This window comes from Oncorhynchus tshawytscha, linkage group LG11 (genome assembly GCF_018296145.1).
Source record: "Oncorhynchus tshawytscha isolate Ot180627B linkage group LG11, Otsh_v2.0, whole genome shotgun sequence".
NCBI lineage: Eukaryota > Metazoa > Chordata > Actinopteri > Salmoniformes > Salmonidae > Oncorhynchus > Oncorhynchus tshawytscha.
In genome coordinates, this window is record NC_056439.1 from 10636224 (window position 1) to 10659241 (window position 23018).

The 23018-nt window shown below is 44.5% G+C and overlaps 1 protein-coding gene across 2 annotated transcripts in view; it reads left to right on the forward strand.

The window, feature by feature from the left end:
* Positions 1-23018, forward strand: part of LOC112261424 (catenin alpha-2) — a 700693-nt gene that overhangs the window by 148646 nt on the left and 529029 nt on the right. For both annotated transcript variants that reach the window (XM_042329775.1, XM_042329776.1), the window contains exons 5-6: positions 3165-3284; positions 13829-14095. In XM_042329775.1, the coding sequence (XP_042185709.1) occupies positions 3165-3284; positions 13829-14095 (387 nt within the window). The remainder of the gene's footprint in view (positions 1-3164; positions 3285-13828; positions 14096-23018) is intronic.

Sequence of the window (23018 nt, forward strand, 5' to 3'; positions counted from 1 at the left end):
GGAGGCGGTGCAGCCAGCGGGTTTCTCCACGCATCGCGCCGACAGAAACAAACATCTTTCTGGTAAGAAGCGGGGCGGGGGTGTATGCCTTATGGCTAACGAGACGTGGTGTGATCACAGAAACATACAGGAAGTCAAATCCTTCTGTTCACCTGATTTTAGAATTCCTCACAATCAAATGTCGACCGCATTATCTACCAAGAGAATTCTCTTCGATTATAATCACAGCCGTATATATTCCCCCAAGCAGACACATCGATGGCTCTGAACGAACTTTATTTCACTCTTTGCAAACTGGAATCCATACATCCTGAGGCTGCATTCATTGTAGCTGGGGATTTTAACAAGGCTAATTGTAAACTCCCTAAATTGACTCCCTAAATTGTATCAGCATATCGATTGCGCAACCAGGGCTGAAAAAACCTTGGATCATTGTTACTCTAACTTCCGTGACGCATATAAGGCCCTGCCCCGCCCTCCTTTCGGAAAAGCTGACCACGACTCCATTTTGCTGATCCCTGCCTACAGACAGAAACTAAAACAAGAAGCTCCCACGCTGAGGTCTGTCCAACGCTGGTCCGACCAAGCTGATTCCACACTCCAAGACTGCTTCCATCGCGTGGACTGGGATATGTTTCATATTGCGTCAGATAACAACATTGACGAATACGCTGATTCGGTGTGCGAGTTCATTAGAACGTGCGTTGAAGATGTCGTTCCCATAGCAACGATTAAAACATTCCCAAACCAGAAACCGTGGATTGATGGCAGCATTCGCGTGAAACTGAAAGCGCGAACCACTGCTTTTAATCAGGGCAAGGTGACTGGTAACATGACCGAATACAAACAGTGCAGCTATTCCCTCCGCAAGGCTATCAAACAAGCTAAGCGTCAGTATAGAGACAAAGTAGAATCTCAATTCAACGGCTCAGACACAAGAGGTATGTGGCAGGGTCTACAGTCAATCACGGACTACAAGAAGAAAACCAGCCCAGTCACGGACCAGGATGTCTTGCTCCCAGGCAGACTAAATAACTTTTTTGCCCGCTTTGAGGACAATACAGTGCCACTGACACGGCGAAAACATGCAGACTCTCCTTCACTGCAGCCGAGGTGAGTAAAACATTTAAACGTGTTAACCCTCGCAAGGCTGCAGGCCCAGATGGCATCCCCAGCCGCGCCCTCAGAGCATGCGCAGACCAGCTGGCCGGTGTGTTCACGGACATATTCAATCAATCCCTATACCAGTCTGCTGTTCCCACATGCTTCAAGAGGGCCACCATTGTTCCCGTTCCCAAGAAAGCTAAGGTAACTGAGCTAAATGACTACCGCCCCGTAGCACTCACTTCCGTCATCATGAAGTGCTTTGAGAGACTAGTCAAGGACTATATCACCTCCACCCTACCTGACACCCTAGACCCACTCCAATTTGCTTACTGCCCAAATAGGTCCACAGACGATGCGATCTCAACCACACTGCACACAGCCCTAACCCATCTGGACAAGAGGAATACCTATGTGAGAATGCTGTTCATCGACTACAGCTCGGCAGTCAACACCATAGTACCCTCCAAGCTCGTCATCAAGCTCGAGACCCTGGGTCTCGACCCCGCCCTGTGCAACTGGGTACTGGACTTCCTGACGGGCCGCCCCCAGGTGGTGAGGGTAGGCAACAACATCTCCACCCCGCTGATCCTCAACACTGGGGCCCCACAAGGGTGCGTTCTGAGCCCTCTCTTGTACTCCCTGTTCACCCTCGACTGCGTGGCCACGCACGCCTCCAACTCAATCATCAAGTTTGCGGACGACACAACAGTGGTAGGCTTGATTACCAACAACGACGAGACGGCCTACAGGGAGGAGGTGAGGGCCCTCGGAGTGTGGTGTCAGGAAAATAACCTCACACTCAACGTCAACAAAACTAAGGAGATGATTGTGGACTTCAGGAAACAGCAGAGGGAACACCCCCCTATCCACATCGAGGGAACAGTAGTGGAGAGGGTAGTAAGTTTTAAGTTCCTCGGCATACACATCACAGACAAACTGAACTGGTCCACTCACACAGACAGCATCGTGAAGAAGGCGCAGCAGCGCCTCTTCAACCTCAGGAGGCTGAAGAAATTCGGCTTGTCACCAAAAGCACTCACAAACTTCTACAGATGCACAATCGAGCATCCTGGCGGGCTGTATCACCGCCTGGTACGGCAACTGCTCCACCCACAACCATAAGGCTCTCCAGAGGGTAGTGAGGTCTGCACAACGCATCCCCGGGGGCAAACTACCTGCCCTCCAGGACACCTACACCACCCGATGTTACAGGAAGGCCATAAAGATCATCAAGGACAACAACCACCCGAGCCACTGCCTGTTCACCCCGCTATCATCCAGAAGGCGAGGTCAGTACAGGTGCATCAAAGCTGGGACCGAGAGACTGAAAAACAGCTTCTATCTCAAGGCCATCAGACTGTTAAACAGCCACCACTAACATTGAGTGGCTGCTGCCAACACACTGACTCAACTCCAGCCACTTTAATAATGGGAATTGATGGGAAATGATTTAAAATATATCACTAGCCACTTTAAACAATGCTACCTAATATAATGTTTACATACCCTACATTATTCATCTCATAGGTATACATATATACTGTACTCTATATCATCTACTGCATCCTTATGTAATGCATGTATCACTAGCCACTTTAACTATGCCACTTTGTTTACATACTCATCTCATATGTATATACTGTACTCGATACCATCTACTGTATCTTGCCTATGCTGCTCTGTACCATCACTCATTCATATATCTTTATGTACATATTCTTTATCCCCTTACACTGTGTATAAGACAGTAGTTTGTTTTGGAATTGTTAGTTAGATTACTTGTTGGTTATTACTGCATTGTCGGAACTAGAAGCACAAGCATTTCGCTACACTCGCATTAACATCTGCTAACCATGTGTATGTGACAATTAAAATTTGATTTGATTTGATTTAATGGAAAGCCTTAAGGTAGCTATGTCCATAAACTCTTTGCAAATGTTAAATATCTGTGTCTCCATGGTTTCGTGTGTGTGTGTGTGCACGCGTGTGTGTCTGTGTGTCTATTTATGTGTGTGTGTGTGTGTGTGTGTGTGTGTGTGTGTGTGTGTATATGACAGGTGGAGGAGGCCCTGGAGGCAGTGAAGAATGCCACCAACGAGCAGGACCTTGCCAACCGCTTCAAAGAGTTTGGCAAGGAGATGGTGAAGCTCAACTATGTGGCTGCCCGCAGACAGCAGGTAACACAAACACACTCACACTAGCAGGTAATAGTTAAATATGTCATACTCCACACCAGGCTCCTTGAGCTCGTATCACAGATAAATGGGAAACCAAGCTTTGCAGGAGACTGCTCACACACACATATGCACAGACACACACACACCTGTACCTCCAGCACCTGTACCTCCAGCACCTGTACCTCCAGCACCTGTACTTCCAGCACCTGTACCTCTAACCATCAGTGATGTGTTAAACCTCGAGACGATTAGGTCCAGCCAGGGGAAGTTTAAAGAGGAAACCAGTAGTGATGCAGACGCATTAAAAACCGATCGAGACAGAGAGCCCTTCGGCTCTTACCAAAGACACAGCAAGAACACTGATTCTCTATCATAGCAGGACATCGCACACGCACAGAGCAAGCAGACACAGTCATGGCACTACATCACACCACTGCCTCTATAGCAAGCCTAGGGAGGGGGGGAAACGACTCTCAACACCGAGCTGGGCTCTCGGTCATAACTGAACGCCTTCTCCAAAAAACACGTTTAAGTGCTGAGCTGTATCCGTGACTGTGCCATAGCACGCCGTTTCTGACTGAGGAATGACTGAGGTCTGTGTCCCAAATGGCACACTACTTTTGAGCAAGGGCCCATAGAGCTCTGGTCAAAAGTAGTGCACTATATACTTTCCTGACTTTATTGTCCCCTTGGGGAAATATTGTTGCAGTGTCATGTAGACGTTTAAAGTGGTGTTTAAATACAAAACAAGATTGTCAATACAACTTTCATAACAGTTAGTCTATAGGAACACTAGCCTGCTGGCCTTACTGAGTCTATAGGAACACTAGCCTGCTGGTCTTACTGAGTCTATAGGAACACTAGCCTGCTGGCCTTACTGAGTCTATAGGAACACTAGCCTGCTGGTCTTACTGAGTCTATAGGAACACTAGCCTGCTGGTCTTACTGAGTCTATAGGAACACTAGCCTGCTGGCCTTACTGAGTCTATAGGAACACTAGCCTGCTGGCCTTACTGAGTCTATAGGAACACTAGCCTGCTGGCCTTACTGGGTCTATAGGAACACTAGCCTGCTGGTCTTACTGAGTCTATAGGAACACTAGCCTGCTGGTCTTACTGAGTCTATAGGAACACTAGCCTGCTGGCCTTACTGAGTCTATAGGAACACTAGCCTGCTGGCCTTACTGAGTCTATAGGAACACTAGCCTGCTGGCCTTACTGAGTCTATAGGAACACTAGCCTGCTGGCCTTACTGAGTCTATAGGAACACTAGCCTGCTGGCCTTATTGAGTCTATAGGAACACTAGCCTGCTGGCCTTACTGAGTCTATAGGAACACTAGCCTGCTGGCCTTACTGAGTCTATAGGAACACTAGCCTGCTGGTCTTACTGAGTCTATAGGAACACTAGCCTGCTGGTCTTACTGAGTCTATAGGAACACTAGCCTGCTGGTCTTACTGAGTCTATAGGAACACTAGCCTGCTGGTCTTACTGGGTCTATAGGAACACTAGCCTGCTGGTCTTACTGAGTCTATAGGAACACTAGCCTGCTGGTCTTACTGAGTCTATAGGAACACTAGCCTGTTGGTCTTACTGAGTCTATAGGAACACTAGCCTGCTGGTCTTACTGAGTCTATAGGAACACTAGCCTGCTGGCCTTACTGAGTCTATAGGAACACTAGCCTGCTGGCCTTACTGAGTCTATAGGAACACTAGCCTGCTGGCCTTACTGAGTCTATAGGAACACTAGCCTGCTGGCCTTACTGAGTCTATAGGAACACTAGCCTGCTGGCCTTACTGAGTCTATAGGAACACTAGCCTGCTGGCCTTACTGAGTCTATAGGAACACTAGCCTGCTGGCCTTACTGAGTCTATAGGAACACTAGCCTGCTGGCCTTACTGAGTCTATAGGAACACTAGCCTGCTGGCCTTACTGAGTCTATAGGAACACTAGCCTGCTGGCCTTACTGAGTCTATAGGAACACTAGCCTGCTGGCCTTACTGAGTCTATAGGAACACTAGCCTGCTGGCCTTACTGAGTCTATAGGAACACTAGCCTGCTGGCTTTACTGAGTCTATAGGAACACTAGCCTGCTGGTCTTACTGAGTCTATAGGAACACTAGCCTGCTGGTCTTACTGAGTCTATAGGAACACTAGCCTGCTGGTCTTACTGAGTCTATAGGAACACTAGCCTGCTGGCCTTACTGAGTCTATAGGAACACTAGCCTGCTGGCCTTATTGAGTCTATAGGAACACTAGCCTGCTGGCCTTACTGAGTCTATAGGAACACTAGCCTGCTGGCCTTACTGAGTCTATAGGAACACTAGCCTGCTGGCCTTACTGGGTCTATAGGAACACTAGCCTGCTGGCCTTACTGGGTCTATAGGAACACTAGCCTGCTGGCCTTACTGAGTCTATAGGAACACTAGCCTGCTGGCCTTACTGAGTCTATAGGAACACTAGCCTGCTGGCCTTACTGAGTCTATAGGAACACTAGCCTGCTGGCCTTACTGAGTCTATAGGAACACTAGCCTGCTGGCCTTACTGAGTCTATAGGAACACTAGCCTGCTGGCCTTACTGAGTCTATAGGAACACTAGCCTGCTGGCCTTACTGAGTCTATAGGAACACTAGCCTGCTGGCCTTACTGAGTCTATAGGAACACTAGCCTACTGGCCTTACTGAGTCTATAGGAACACTAGCCTGCTGGCCTTACTGAGTCTATAGGAACACTAGCCTGCTGGCCTTACTGAGTCTATAGGAACACTAGCCTGCTGGCCTTACTGAGTCTATAGGAACACTAGCCTGCTGGCTTTACTGAGTCTATAGGAACACTAGCCTGCTGGTCTTACTGAGTCTATAGGAACACTAGCCTGCTGGTCTTACTGAGTCTATAGGAACACTAGCCTGCTGGTCTTACTGAGTCTATAGGAACACTAGCCTGCTGGCCTTAGTGAGTCTATAGGAACACTAGCCTGCTGGTCTTACTGAGTCTATAGGAACACTAGCCTGCTGGCCTTACTGAGTCTATAGGAACACTAGCCTGCTGGCCTTACTGAGTCTATAGGAACACTAGCCTGCTGGCCTTACTGGGTCTATAGGAACACTAGCCTGCTGGCCTTACTGAGTCTATAGGAACACTAGCCTGCTGGCCTTACTGAGTCTATAGGAACACTAGCCTGCTGGTCTTACTGAGTCTATAGGAACACTAGCCTGCTGGTCTTACTGAGTCTATAGGAACACTAGCCTGCTGGCCTTACTGAGTCTATAGGAACACTAGCCTGCTGGTCTTACTGAGTCTATAGGAACACTAGCCTGCTGGTCTTACTGAGTCTATAGGAACACTAGCCTGCTGGTCTTACTGAGTCTATAGGAACACTAGCCTGCTGGTCTTACTGGGTCTATAGGAACACTAGCCTGCTGGTCTTACTGAGTCTATAGGAACACTAGCCTGCTGGTCTTACTGAGTCTATAGGAACACTAGCCTGTTGGTCTTACTGAGTCTATAGGAACACTAGCCTGCTGGTCTTACTGAGTCTATAGGAACACTAGCCTGCTGGCCTTACTGAGTCTATAGGAACACTAGCCTGCTGGCCTTACTGAGTCTATAGGAACACTAGCCTGCTGGCCTTACTGAGTCTATAGGAACACTAGCCTGCTGGCCTTACTGAGTCTATAGGAACACTAGCCTGCTGGCCTTACTGAGTCTATAGGAACACTAGCCTGCTGGCCTTACTGAGTCTATAGGAACACTAGCCTGCTGGCCTTACTGAGTCTATAGGAACACTAGCCTGCTGGCCTTACTGAGTCTATAGGAACACTAGCCTGCTGGCCTTACTGAGTCTATAGGAACACTAGCCTGCTGGCCTTACTGAGTCTATAGGAACACTAGCCTGCTGGCCTTACTGAGTCTATAGGAACTTAGCCTGCTGGCCTTACTGAGTCTATAGGAACACTAGCCTGCTGGCTTTACTGAGTCTATAGGAACACTAGCCTGCTGGCTTTACTGAGTCTATAGGAACACTAGCCTGCTGGTCTTACTGAGTCTATAGGAACACTAGCCTGCTGGTCTTACTGAGTCTATAGGAACACTAGCCTGCTGGTCTTACTGAGTCTATAGGAACACTAGCCTGCTGGCCTTAGTGAGTCTATAGGAACACTAGCCTGCTGGTCTTACTGAGTCTATAGGAACACTAGCCTGCTGGCCTTACTGAGTCTATAGGAACACTAGCCTGCTGGCCTTACTGAGTCTATAGGAACACTAGCCTGCTGGCCTTACTGGGTCTATAGGAACACTAGCCTGCTGGCCTTACTGAGTCTATAGGAACACTAGCCTGCTGGCCTTACTGAGTCTATAGGAACACTAGCCTGCTGGTCTTACTGAGTCTATAGGAACACTAGCCTGCTGGTCTTACTGAGTCTATAGGAACACTAGCCTGCTGGCCTTACTGAGTCTATAGGAACACTAGCCTGCTGGTCTTACTGAGTCTATAGGAACACTAGCCTGCTGGTCTTACTGAGTCTATAGGAACACTAGCCTGCTGGTCTTACTGAGTCTATAGGAACACTAGCCTGCTGGTCTTACTGGGTCTATAGGAACACTAGCCTGCTGGTCTTACTGAGTCTATAGGAACACTAGCCTGCTGGTCTTACTGAGTCTATAAGAACACTAGCCTGTTGGTCTTACTGAGTCTATAGGAACACTAGCCTGCTGGTCTTACTGAGTCTATAGGAACACTAGCCTGCTGGTCTTACTGAGTCTATAGGAACACTAGCCTGCTGGCCTTACTGGGTCCCATAGAAACATTAGCCTGAGCTGTGATATTTAGGAGGGATATCACACCTGGCGCAGTCTCTGTTTTCCCTGCCGTTCAAAGTCCGGGTACAGAGGGTGGCTTGGGTCTAAAATGATTTTGTGAGCCTTGCGGAGGGCCCTGACCTTAAAGATATCGTCCAGGCCTGTCCGTTTGACTACAAGTACCCTGCTTGCTGTGGTGATAATCCTTCTCAGCATATTTCTCTGGCTGACAGTGGCATTGCCACACCATCAAACAATACAAATACTGAAAATACTCTCAATGAAAGATTTGTAAAACAGAGTCAGTATAGTACAGTCTTCATTAAAATATCCCAGCTTTTTGAGAAAGTACAGTCTCTGTTGACCCTTTTTGTAGATCAGGTCTGTACATTTACTCCACTGAAGCTTATTGTCCAAGAGGACACACAGATATTTGTATTCCTCTATAATCTCTATGTTCTGACCTCTGATAGATGTTGCAGAGGTAGGTGTTGTACGCTTCCTGAAGTCTACGAACATCTCTTTGGTCTTATTGGTATTGAGGACCAAGTGTGATTCGTCACACCGGCTCTACAAAGTCATCTAGGACCGGGCCATGATGTTCCTCAGGTTGAAGGCAGTGTCATCAAGGCAGTGTCATCAGTGAACTTAACGAGGTGTCTGTCAGGATGGGAAGTAGTACAACTATTAGTGTACAAGATGTACAGGAGTGGGGACAAAACACATCCCTGAGGAGCGCCTGTGTTGGTGTATGTCCGACACATGGGGACCTACTTTTGACCGCTGGCTCAGGAAGTCCAACAACCACAAAAATAGCCCCCCATTTAAGGAGAAGTCCCGAAAGAGTCTCTGTGCCAGAATGTAAGGCTGGATTGTGTTGAAGGCAGAGAAGTCAACAAACAGAACCCTTAAATTGGATTTGGCACCCTCTAGATGTCTATAGACCATGTTGAGGAGAGTAAGAATGCCATCACCAACTCCTCTGCTGGGGCTGATAGGAAAACTGAAACGGGTCGAGGAGATTCTCGGTGACGCTGAGAACATGACTTTTCATCATTTTCTCAAGGCATTTCATGACTAAGGATGCCAAGGCGACATGGCGGTAGTCATTCAGAACAGAGGGATGAGATGCTTTAGGAATTGGTATAATTATTGAGTTTTTTGAGGGAGGATTGGAAAATGTCTGTTAAAAACACCAGCCAATTGTTTAGCACAGTGCTTTAGCACCTGTCCACTTGTCTGGGCCTGGGCTTTTGTGTGCGTTACATCCCCTGAACAACTTCCAAACATTCGTTTGTAATGATGCTTCCATTTGTTTTTGTTTTTTTACCTCCGACACAAAGTTGTCTGCTTTCAAATATTGACAAGAAAACATTCAGTTTATTAAACCATGTTCTGGCCCTCATGTCTCCCAAGGACAGCATTGGTTTTCCCTCCGCAGACTGTATGTTGGGAGCGTTAGCCATGGATTTAATCCCTTGCCAGGCCACCCTTGAGTTTCCTGAGGAGAGGGTCCTCTTCACCCTTTGCTTGTATGCCTCCTTGTCCACTAGTATCTGTCTTTTGATCTCACGTTGTACATCTCTTAAAGCCTGTCTATCACCCTCAGCATGAACTGCCTTCTTCCTATTAATAAGTAGTGATTGAAGATTTTTTTGATACCCAAGGCTTATTGTTAGGGAAGCTTTTACGGATTTTAGTGGGCACAACTGACTCAACACAGAAGTTTACATAGTCTGAAACATCTGAGTTCATCAAGATCCGAGCTGCTGTCCTCATACCTCCCACAGAGTACAGTCAAAACACCCCCTGGAGACCAAATACCTCCCACATAGTACAGTCAAAACACCCCCTGGAGACCAAATACCTCCCACATCATACAGTCAAAACACCCCCTGGAGACCAAATTACTCCCACATAGTACAGTCAAAACACCCCCTGAAGACCAAATACCTCCCACATAGTACAGTCAAACCACCCCCTGGAGACCAAATACCTCCCACGTAGTACAGTCAAAACACCCCCTGGAGACTAAATACCTCCCACATAGTACAGTCAAAACACCCTCTGGAGACCAAATACCTCCCACATAGTACAGTCAAACCACCCCCTGAAAACCAAATACCTCCCACATAGTACAGTCAAAACACCCTCTGGAGACCAAATACCTCCCACATAGTACAGTCAAACCACCCCCTGGAGACCAAATACCTCTCACATAGTACAGTCAAAACACCCCCTGGAGACCAAATACCTCCCACGTAGTACAGTCAAAACACCCACTGGAGACCAAATACCTCTTATATAGTACAGTCAAAACACCCCCTGGAGACCAAATACCTCCCACATAGTACAGTCAAACCACCCCCTGAAGACCAAATACCTCCCACATAGTACAGTCAAAACACCCCTGGAGACCAAATACCTCCCATATAGTACAGTCAAACCGCCCCTGGAGACCAAATATCTCCCACATAGTACAGTCAAAACACCCCCTGGAGACCAAATAACATAGTACAGTCAAAACACCCCTGGAAACCAAATACCTACATAGTACAGTCAAACCACCCCCTGGAGACCAAATATCTCCCACATAGTACAGTCAAAACACCCCTGGAGACCAAATACCTCCCACATAGTACAGTCAAACCACCCCCTGGAGACCAAATACCTCCCACATAGTACAGTCAAACCACCCCCTGGAGACAAGTGATACTGTTGTCGTTCCAAATCTGGACAGTTTTAACTGTGGGTTTCTCCCTCTCCAGGAGCCGACAATAGGTTGGCCTGAGGTAGTTTTAACTGTGGGTTTCTCCCCTGTAGGTTGGCCTGAGGTAGTTTTAACTGTGGGTTTCTCCCTCTCCAGGAGCCGACAGTAGGTTGGCCTGAGGTAGTTTTAACTGTGGGTTTCTCCCTCTCCAGGAGCCGACAGTAGGTTGGCTTTAGGTAGTTATAACTGTGGGTTACTCCCTCTCCAGGAGCCGACAGTAGGTTGGCTTTAGGTAGTTTTAACTGTGGGTTTCTCCCTCTCCAGGAGCCGACAGTAGGTTGGCTTTAGGTAGTTTTAACTGTGGGTTTCTCCCTCTCCAGGAGCCGACAGTAGGTTGGCTTTAGGTAGTTATAACTGTGGGTTACTCCCTCTCCAGGAGCCGACAGTAGGTTGGCTTTAGGTAGTTTTAACTGTGGGTTACTCCCTCTCCAGGAGCCGACAGTAGGTTGGCCTGAGGTAGTTTTAACTGTGGGTTTCTCCCTCCCTTCTCCCTTGAATGTACACAACGGTAACAAACAATTGGGGGAACTCACGGGGCAGATAGTAAGGTCGCAGTGACACAGACAGCAGTTCAATGTCTGGGGCACAGAGTCTCTTTCTTACCAGGATCGATTTACACCACTGGCCCCTGACAAGCAGGCAGACGCTCCCGACGTGATATTTCCCTGTGACGGTCAGATCACGGACCTCTCTGACCAGAGTGAAGCCGGCCGCACCCTATTCCCCATACAGGGAATAGGGTGTGATTTGGGACACATGCTGAAGAAATTGAGCTGCCGTCTCTCGGTTGATTGCCTCACATCTCTCCATCGCTGGAAATGCCTCTTAAACATGACCATGGAATAATAATTTAGAATTCAGGGAATATGTCTTTGAGTGCTTTCTTAAAGCTCCACTAAGTTTGGGTACTTTTTGGAAGTGGCACATCGTTGAGGGAATGCTTTTTTTTTTTAACCTTTCTTAGAATTAAATAGGAAGTGTTTACGTGAGAACACTTAATAATGCATAGGTAGAGTTTTGACAGGAAATCTGTAATAAATAATGTGTTATGCGCTCAGTCGAACTGTTGGGTCGCGCAAGGTGCGCCGTTCAAGGGGACCGACTTGACATAAAATAACTTTCTTCATATCAAGAAGGTCTGCCTATCAAGGCTTTATGATGTTTGAATAGAATATGAGTAGACATATTGAAGGAAGCCCGTGCAATTGAAAGCCTCAAGGTTCAACTTTCAATCGACACATATCTCTTGCCCACAATAATGGTATGTGACGATTAATTTGAGTGAGTTTAATGAAATATTCAGCCTTCGTTTGGATTGTATCTCGAGAGTCAGGCCAGATGTCAAATCCTCTCTAAAGGATTTCGAGCCAAGTGGAAGTTACCCTTTGAACAAAGTTTCAGTACCTCAAACTTTTCAAATCAATTCCAATACTGCTACAAAACAAAAGTCAAATGAGTTATGCATGTTAGTATAATTCTGCAGGTTTACTATATAACCTGTGCTGACGTCTGGCCTGAGTATGTGTAGCATGTCCTAACACGTATACAACGTTTCCTAAGCAATATAACATTTCCTAACCAGTTTATAACATTTCCTGAACAGTAGACAACCTTTCCTAACCAATATACACTGAGTGCAACAAACATCAGAAACACTACTCTAATATTGAGTTGCACCCCCCATTTTGCCAGCAGAACCACTTTCATTGGAAAGCGTTCCACAGGGATGCTGGCCCACGTTGACTCCAATGCTTCACATAGTTGTGTCAGGTTGGCTGGATGTCCTTTGGGGTGGTGGACCGTTCTTGATACACACGGGGAAATTGTTGAGCGTGAAAAACCCAGCAGTGTTGCATTTCTTGATGCAAACTGGTCTGACACCTACTACCACACCCTGTTCCTTTAGTCATGCCCATTAACCCTCACACTCCATGTCTATATTGTCTCAAGGCTTAAAAATCCATCTTTAACCTGTCTCCTCCCCTTCGTCTACACTGATTGAAGTGGATTTAACAAGTGACATCAATAAGGGATCGTAGCTTTCACCTGGATTCACCTGGTCAGTCTTTGTCATGGACAGAGCAGGTGTCCTTAATGTTTTGTATACTCAGTGTATAACATTTCCTAAACAGTATACATTTCCTAACCAGTGTATAACATTTCCTAAACGGTATACATTTCCTAACCAGTGTATAACATTTCCTAAACGGTATATAACATTTCCTTAACAGTATACATTTTAGAAACAGTATACATGTCCTAAACAGTATACAACATTTCCTAACCGTTATATAGCATTCCTGACCAGTATATAACATTTCCTAACCAGTATATAACATTTCCTAAACAGTATACAACATTTCCTAAACAGTATATAACATTTCCTAACCAGTATATAACATTTCCTAACCAGTATATAACATTTCCTAAACAGTATACATTTCCTAACCAGTATATAGCATTCCCTAAACAGGATATAACATTTCCTGACCAGTATATAACATTTCCTAACCAGCATGTAACATTTCCTAACCAGTATACATTTCCTAACCAGTATATAACATTTCCTAAACAGTATACATTTCATAACCAGTATATAACATTTCCTAACCAGTATATAACATTTCCTAACCAGTATATAACATTTCCTAAACAGTATACAACATTTCCTTAACAGTATAACATTTCCTAACCAGTATATAACATTTCCTAAACAGTATACATTTCCTAACCAGTATACAACATTTCCTAACCGGTATATAGCATTCCTGACCAGTATATAACATTTACTAAACAGTATATAACATTTCCTGACCAGTATATAACATTTCCTAAACAGTATACATTTCCTAACCAGTATATAACATTTCCTAAACAGTATATAACATTTCCTGACCAGTATATAACATTTCCTGACCAGTATATAACATTTCCTGACCAGTATATAACATTTCCTAACTCCCCCATCTCGTCTTCAGGAGCTGAAAGACCCCCAGTGCCGGGACGAAATGGCGGCTGCGCGCGGCGCCCTGAAGAAGAACGCCACCATGCTCTACACGGCCTCGCAGGCCTTCCTGCGCCACCCGGACGTGGCGGCCACGCGCGCCAACCGCGACTACGTCTTCAAGCAGGTGCAGGAGGCCATCGGGGGCATCAGCAGTGCCGCTCAGGCCACCTCACCCGGCGACGAGAAGCACGGCCACGCTGGCATCGGCGAGCTGGCCGCGGCCCTCAACGAGTTTGACGTGAGTACCATAACCTATTCCGCTCTTTCGCTCTCCCCAGCTCCATGATAAGAGTCGGGAAGTGTTGTATGGAGTTCTATGGAGTCTGCAAGACTGTGGGTCTGGCTGGGATGTATGTCTAAGGCTGTTGCCCTGTTGCCCACCTTTCCTTCCCTTCCTCTCTTTTAATGACCGCTGCCTCGTCTCTGTGCTCTGTGGCTACATCACAGGTATTAGCCTTGTCTCCATGTGTTTTCCAAAAAAAAAGGGCAACCGTTTTGGCAAAGCGTATTTGAAACGGATTCTTGTATGGTGTTGACACACTTTTCAGGTGAACACGTCTGAGTGTTTGACAGTTGTACAGATTACTCTGAACTTGATCTACTCCACTGTACGATACACCCGTGGGCTTGCACAGAGAGACAGAACAGTGAATGCCACTGACTAACGTTACCACTGAAACCGTCCAGTGATATACACTCACCTTCCGTCATCACGCGTCCCCAAAGCCTTTAAAGATATGGATTCAGAGAGACTTTTGCCTTCTTTTTCGACAAACTGCTTGGGTTGTCTGTGTTATCTCGGCATTCACAACACATCTTTTTGACACCCTTTTAATTACATACAACATGATGAATTGCTTACCTGCAACTGCAGCCGACAAACAAAATGCCACCTCAGCAGATGAGTCAATGTGCATTATTGTGTGTGTCCTATCTAGTGTACTGCTTTTGATCAGAGCCCTATGAGCACTATATAGGGAATAGGGTGCCATGCAACCCTGCTGTTTTCATTCATCTCTGTAGGTGGTCTTTAATTTAACTTCCCTTTCAGTACACACACTGCCAGCACTGGAGGAATACATCATTTACAAGGATGTTCCTAAATATTATTACGAGCGTGGACATTCCAGAATGGTATATTCCAGAATGGTTTCTGCTGCTTAGAGAAATATGACTAAAGACTGTCACCTAGTGGCCAAGGACTATAAATACACCGTAGACCGATAACTGATAAAAGTGGATGTAATTCTAGAGCAGTGCCCATCTCAGAGTAGGAGTGCTGATCTAGGATCAGCTCCCCAATGTCCATGTCATCTTATTCATTAAGATCTAAAAGGCTAAACTGACCATAGATCAACACTCAGACAGACTTTATGAATAAGGGCCCCGGCACATACTGTGAAATTTCAGAGGGACTGTTTTTTAAATTTTACCTTTATTTAACTAAATCAAATCAAAATCAAATCAAATCAAAATCAAATCAAATCAAATTTTATTTGTCACATACACATGGTTAGCAGATGTTAATGCGAGTGTAGCGAAATGCTTGTGCTTCTAGTTCCGACAATGCAGTAATAACGAGCAAGTAATCTAACTAACAATTCCAAAAAAAACTACTGTCATACACAGTGTAAGGGGATAAAGAATATGTACATAAGGATATATGAATGAGTGATGGTACAGAGCAGCATAGGCAAGATACAGTAGATGATATCGAGTACAGTATATACATATGAGATAAGTATGTAAACCAAGTGGCATAGTTAAAGTGGCTGGTGATACATGTATTACATAAGGATGCAGTCGATGATGTAGAGTACAGTATCAACGTATGCATGAGATGAACAATGTAGGGTAAGTAACATTATATAAGGTAGCATTGTTTAAAGTGGCTAGTGATATATTTACAACATTTCCCATCAATTCCCATGATTAAAGTGGCTGGAGTAGAGTCAGTGTCATTGACAGTGTGTTGGCAGTAGCCACTCAATGTTAGTGGTGGCTGTTTAACAGTCTGATGGCCTTGAGATAGAAGCTGTTTTTCAGTCTCTCGGTCCCAGCTTTGATGCACCTGTACTGACCTCGCCTTCTGGATGACAGCGGGGTGAACAGGCAGTGGCTCGGGTGGTTGATGTCCTTGATGATCTTTATGGCCTTCCTGTAGCATCGGGTGGTGTAGGTGTCCTGGAGGGCAGGTAGTTTGCCCCCGGTGATGCGTTGTGCAGACCTCACTACCCTCTGGAGAGCCTTACGGTTGAGGGTGGTGCAGTTGCCATACCAGGCGGTGATACAGCCCGCCAGGATGCTCTCGATTGTGCATCTGTAGAAGTTTGTGAGTGCTTTTGGTGACAAGCCGAATTTCTTCAGCCTCCTGAGGTTGAAGAGGCGCTGCTGCGCCTTCCTCACGATGCTGTCTGTGTGAGTGGACCAATTCAGTTTGTCTGTGATGTGTAAGTCAGTTAAGAACAAATTCATATTTTCAATGACAGCCTAGGAACAGTGGGTTAACTGCCATGTTCAGGGGCAGAACAACAGATGTTCACCTTGTCAGCTTGGGGGATTTGATCTCGCAAGCCTTTACAATTGCTAGTCCAACACTCTAACCACTAGGCTACTTGCCGTTTATTGTTGTACTGACAATACATGGACTTATGCTTTATACCTGAAAGTCAACAGGTCTTTGATTAAATTAAAACGCAATTCAACATTCTTCATGAAATATCTTGCCATTTAGCAGATGCTCTTTCTTATCCAGAGCAACTAGAATGAAGTGCCTTTCTCTGCAATTCAAACCCACGACCTTTTGGTTACAGGCCCGACGTTCTTAACCGCTAGGCTACCTGCCACCTTGTTTAAGTTACATACTAACAAGCAGGCAATATATTTTGAGGGGGAATATTGAAAAAGTCATAACGTCTAATGTCATTGGTTTGATTGATTGGTCACGTATTATTGACATTATAGTTAGAAGCGTGGCTTTGAATGCATGAGCAGCGTTTAATGTGTTTTTGTTGAATTTATCTGATAGCATTCGGTATCGTGAGTGTATTATGCCTGAACTGTAAAGTGGTTGTGCACGGGACATCGTTTTTATTAGGTTGTAGGGCAACAAAAAAATATCACTCGTGTGTTATCCTTTAGGTTGGCTAGCATACCATTTGGTTTGTGGTACTGTTAAGGCATCTGCATGCTTCCCACCCGGAACAGTCCGGAAACAGTTTGTACATGTATTATGACAACATTTTGTGACGTTTTTTCTCTTTTTGGTCTACGGCAAGAGTTTTTTCTCGGCTGTTTGATCGGTAAGCGGAAGTCTGATAGCCAAAGTCTACTCCCCTTCTGTCGGTGATTGGTCAACAGTAGGGATTCTTCAATTAAGTCTTTGTTGTCATTCACGTTTTTTTTTCACTTGAGAAACACCTGCACCAAACTTCGTAGTTAGATGTAAAATGGTGCGACTTAGATCTCCTCTGCAAAAACATCAAAATGAATGACAGATTTATTATATCTTACTTGACTTCCACGGTGTCTCAAGATGGACAAACAGTACTGTTGCCACGTTGTTCTCGTTTTTCAAGTGCAGACCACAGGAGGCCACTTTAAACAATGCTACCTTATATAATGTTACTTACCCTACATTATTCATCTCATATGCATACGTATACACTGTACTCTATATCATCGACTGCATCCTTATGTAATACATGTATCACTAGCCACTTTAACTATGCCACTTTGTTTACATACTCATCTCATATGTATATACTGTACTCGATACCATCTACTGTATCTTGCCTATGCTCCTCTGTACCATCACTCATTCATATATCCTTATGTACATATTCTTTATCCCCTTACACTGTGTATAAGACAGTAGTTTTGGAATTGTTAGTTAGATTACTTGTTGGTTATTACTGCATTGTCGGAACTAGAAGCACAAGCATTTCGCTACACTCGCATTAACATCTGCTAACCATGTGTATGTGACAAATAAAATTTGATTTGATTTGCTTAGGGCAGAACGGCTCATAATAATGGCTGGAATGGAGCGAATGGATTGGCATCAAATGGAATTTGGTATTTGGTTTGATTTGTATTTGATACCATGAGCCCGTTGTTCCCGATTAATGTGCCACCAACCTCAAGTGATGCAGACACCATTACAGGGTATGATGTGCTGTATATAGCCCACAGGTAGACCGGTAAGCTGAATTTAATTTGTATTATAGTGACCCCATGTGGTCGAGATTGAGAATTGCAAGCATGTCTATACGCCTGTCACTCAACACCTGTAATGTAGGTGAGGGCAACACTTGCTTACATATATCAAATGCAAAGCCTAAACATCACATTGAATTTATTTGATAAACCTTTTTCAAATGGTGGTAAATATATAGCCTGGTCCCATATCTGTTATGGTGCTGTACAGGCAACTCATGTGGTCATTGGCTATACAGAACAAACAAGTCCGGAAATACATAATCGACATCCAAGATGGCAGCTGGAACGGGAAATACGTCCTATTAACACGTTCGTATATCCCAACTGCCACAGTCCCTCCAAAAGGGTGATTAAGGTCAGAGGTAAATGCCAAATTGATGGTGGAAACCTCATAATTACCCTATGCCTGTTACTGTCTGGAAATGTTCATCAATGCCCTGGCCCATTTTCTAGTGATAAATCCATTGGAGCAGCGGCATGCTACAATGGAGAAGGGCAGAAGGGTAGGAGCCCTCTCTTTCAGGTATGAATAATAAATAGAGAATTTGCAGACTTTGATCATTGCAACCAACCTCATCCTCCCGCTTCTCTCTGCCGTCCGAGCGCGGCGACCAGGAGAGGATGCAGAGGGAGGACCCAGACGAGACGGTCTGTTGTGCCGAATGGACGTGGAGCGAAACTGGGATAGGGGCAGGGGACCTGAAATATTCTACGAGAAGACGACGCATCCTTCATCTCGACGTTAGAAGCCTTCTTCCCAAGATCGAGGAAATTAGTCTCCTCTCCGGTAACTGTAAGGTGGGAGGGCTTCCCCCCCCCAAACATGGCTAGACGGGTTAGATTTTTTTTTAAACAACGCTGAGATTGAAGTTGTAAATGATGTAGTAATTTGAAGAGACCGCAATCTCAAAGGCGGGGGAGTTCATATTTATGTAAGATCAAATATTGGGTTCAACTATAGGTCAGATTAAAGCCGTGCCGAGACTGAAGCTGTGTGGTTGGACATTCTATTACCAAAATGCAAACCCATTATAGTCGGGAACCTGTTCACAGACCACCAGACCAGACCAGTGTTATGAATTGTTGCAGGAGACTTGCTCCAACTGTACAGATTTTGGTAAATCAAAGTTTATTGTCAATGGTGATTGACATTTTAATACAGACATGCTCAAAAAGGACAATGCTACTATTTTTTTAATTTTTATAATATGTTTATTATTTTACAATAAAAAATGAAATTAAAAAGACAGCAATACTAACAATGACATTCATTGTACTGTTGAATGGGATGGCCAATTTAGAGGACAAAACAAAACTTAACTCACACATACACAAAATAAAACAAAATCCTATTAGGTGGTACATGTATAAGAAGACAGCATATAGTCATTACAAGCAGTGTAGTTAAACCAAAAATAGATATTGAGTGGAGTACAGCACAGAGTAGCAGCAGATCATCAAAACAGTTATGAAGCGGGACTAGACCATTTATCCAGTATCGGCTGCCATATTTTGTAAAACATTGGACTTCTATTGGAGGTATTGTATCAAATCTTTTCCATATGTATTACATTCCCTAAATCCTGTAACCACATTTCAAATGTAGGTACAGTCTCCAGTTTCCAAAATTGCAATATGAGCCTTTTGGCTCATAGAGTACAAAGAGAGACAGCTTTCCCTTCGTGGTTATTCCCATCAACTGTACCAAACAGAGCGGTCAATGGGTCTGGGGCTAGAACTCTATCAAAGGCTCTAGATAAATAATCAAAAATGAGAGCCCAGTAAACATGTAACTTGTGACATGTCCAGAATAAGTGGGTCAACGTCCCCTCATCCTGCTTGCAACTCTCACACAGTGGTGAGGTGTCCGGGAATATTTTATGCAGTTTTACTTTTGAGTAATGTAACCTGTGTATCACCTTAAACTGTACAAGGTTGTGTCTGGCATTCCCTGAACTGTGGTTTATATTCCTGAGAGCTTCTACCCAGTCCTCATCTGAGATTTCTGACCCAAGTTCTTGTTCCCAAGCCCTTTTAATGGTGTCTGTGGATACATCTATGTGGGCCTGTAGCACATCATACAGTCTAGAGACCGACCCTTTTGAATGGGGTTTGACAAGGATCAAGCTATCTAATGTAGGACTATTTGGCTTCATGCCATACTGTGGGATGTGTCCTTACGAAATTCCTGATTTGGAGGTATCTGAAAAAATGTGTTGTCGGCATGTTGAACTTTCCCTGTAATTGTTGAAATGAAGCTAACTGACCATCTATGTATAGATTACCAATTGTTGTGAGCCCCTTCTCCCTCCACTGTGAAAACACCACATCATCCAATGCGGGGTGGAAAGCATGATTCAGGCAAATCGGGCTGTCAATGTATACAGTGGGTATGTTAAGAAAATACCTCATCTGTTTCCAGATCCTAAGCGTATGACAAATGACTGGGTTAGAGTCATAAGTGGATTTTTTTCACATATGATAGGCTATTAACAAGTGCAGGGAGTGAGGAACGTTGACAGGAGGCCTGCTCAATCAAAAGCCATGCAGGCATATCCTTCTGTCTCATCGCAGGTAAGCTTTCCCTCCAGAAAGACACAGCAGCCCAATAATACAGTTTAAAGTGAGGAAGGCCAAAGCCCCCCTCTATTTTGTACTTGCATAAATGCTTCTTTGAAATTCTGGCTGCCTTGTTATCCCATAAAAATTTAGTTACTATTGAATCCAGTTTCTTAAAATAGCTTTGTGGTATGAAATTAGGTAGACATTGGAAGAGGTAAAGAAACCTGGGTAGGACAACATTTTAATAGCGTTTTATACGACCAACAAAGGAGGCAGAGTTTTCCAAAAATCTATATTTTGTTTAAGGTGATATATTTTCATGTCCCAATTAGCTTTCAATAGCTGATCAAGGTCTCTTGTCACTACAATGCCAAGGCTTGTGAACTTGTCCATCACTGTTCTAAACGGGGTAGATTGCAGAAATTGCATATCCACAGGCCGTGATATTGGCATCAACTCACTTTTTTGCCAGTTTATCTTGTAGCCAGAGAAGGAGCCAAATGTGTTTATCAAGTTAAGTAAGGGTGGAATAGAAGTTTTAGGCTTGGACAAAAACAAAAGAACATCATCTGCATATAGGGAAATTTTGTGCTGTGTGTCCTTTATTTTAACAGAAGCTATATCGGCACATGCCCGAATGCGAGTAGCAAGGGGTTCCATGGCTATAGCGAAGAGAGCAGGCGAAATAGGGCACCTCTGTCCGCACCCCTTGAACAAGCGGAATGACTGCGACATTTCTTGATTGGTTACCACGGACGGGATTGGGTGTGCATAAATAATTCTTATCCAATTAATAAATTCCTTTCCGAACCCGAAGTGCTCCAGAACCGACATCATATGTTTCCACTCAATCCGGTCAAACGCCTTCTCTGCATCAAGAGCTATTACCACGGCCTCAACCTTATGATCGTGATACATTACGTTGAAAAGACGTCTCAAATTGTAGTGTATATGTCGGCCCGGGATAAAACCTGTCTGGTCAGGGTGTATGATGTCAGAAATATATGTTTTCAATCGGTTTGCCAATATCTTTGTCAACACCTTGTTTTCTGTAACGACACGGGGCGATAAGACGACATCTCCATGGAATCTCTATCTTTTTTCAAGATCAGTGCTATTGTAGCCTCATACAGTGTTTGCGGGAGTTGGCATTTTCTTTGGATTGTTTAAACATTCGCAACATAAGTGGAGATAGACTGGCGCAGTACTTCTTATAGAATTCTATTACATATCCATCGGGCCCAGGGGCCTTGCTGTTTGGAAATTGTGCTATCACTGTGTTAATTTCCTCCAAAGTTATCCCTGCATCGAGTGCAGAAGCTGCCTCCCTGTCTAGTTTAGGAAGTTCACATTCAGCGAGAAAGCGTTCCATAGTTTGTGAATCAGTAGCATCGCATTTTGATCGGTATAGCTCTGAGTAAAACTGCGCAAAGCATTTATTAATATCCTGCGGATCTGTTACTATTTTACCCTTCTTGTCTTTTATTTTGTGAATAGCTCTAGATCCCTGTACATGCCTTAGCTGTCTTGCTAATAATTTAGGTTTGTCACCCAGTTCAAAATAACTTTGTTGCGTTCTAGCAAGTAAAGAGCCCACCCGTTTCGAAAGGATGGTATTGTATTCATATTTTAACTTTGTGATCTTCTCAAGGACTGTATACGAGGAATTCGTCCTAAAAACGTTCTCCTGTTCCCCTAACACTCTTTCAATTTATCTTAGCCTAGTATTGGCGCGTTTCTTCCTCTCTGATGTATAAGAAATAAAGTAACCTCTAATCACAGCCTTTAGAGATTCCCAAAGGGTGGAGTCGTCAACATCCCCCGTGTCGTTAGTTCCGAGGAAAAAGGCAATCTGCTCCTTCAAATACTGACAAAAAGCCTCATCTTTCAGCAGGTATGCGTCTAAGCGCCACGGTCGCCGACCTGTCGACATATTGTCGAGTTTCAGCACCATGGACAAAGGAGAGTGGTCCGTAATTAGAATAGGGTGATAGGTAACCGACTCAGCTGCTAAAATTAGTTTGGAGCCCAACAAAAAATAGTCAATTCTGGAATATGATTTATGAACTGATGAAAAGAAAGAGTAATCCCTGTCTGTTGGGTGCGTCAGTCTCCAAATATCGACAATGTTAAGGTTTGTCATCAATGTATTTAGACATACACTGGCATTTGATTGTTGAAGTGACCTTGATAGCTGTTTATCTAAAAGAGGATCTAACGTACAGTTAAAGTCCCCACCAACAATACCACTTGTATCCGAGATATTTGGTCTGTCCTTAAATACCCTTTGAAAAAATAATGGATCATCGAAGTTGGGTCCATATAAATTGACCAAGGTTACTGGTTTCGAATTCAGTGTACCAGCCACAATAATGTAC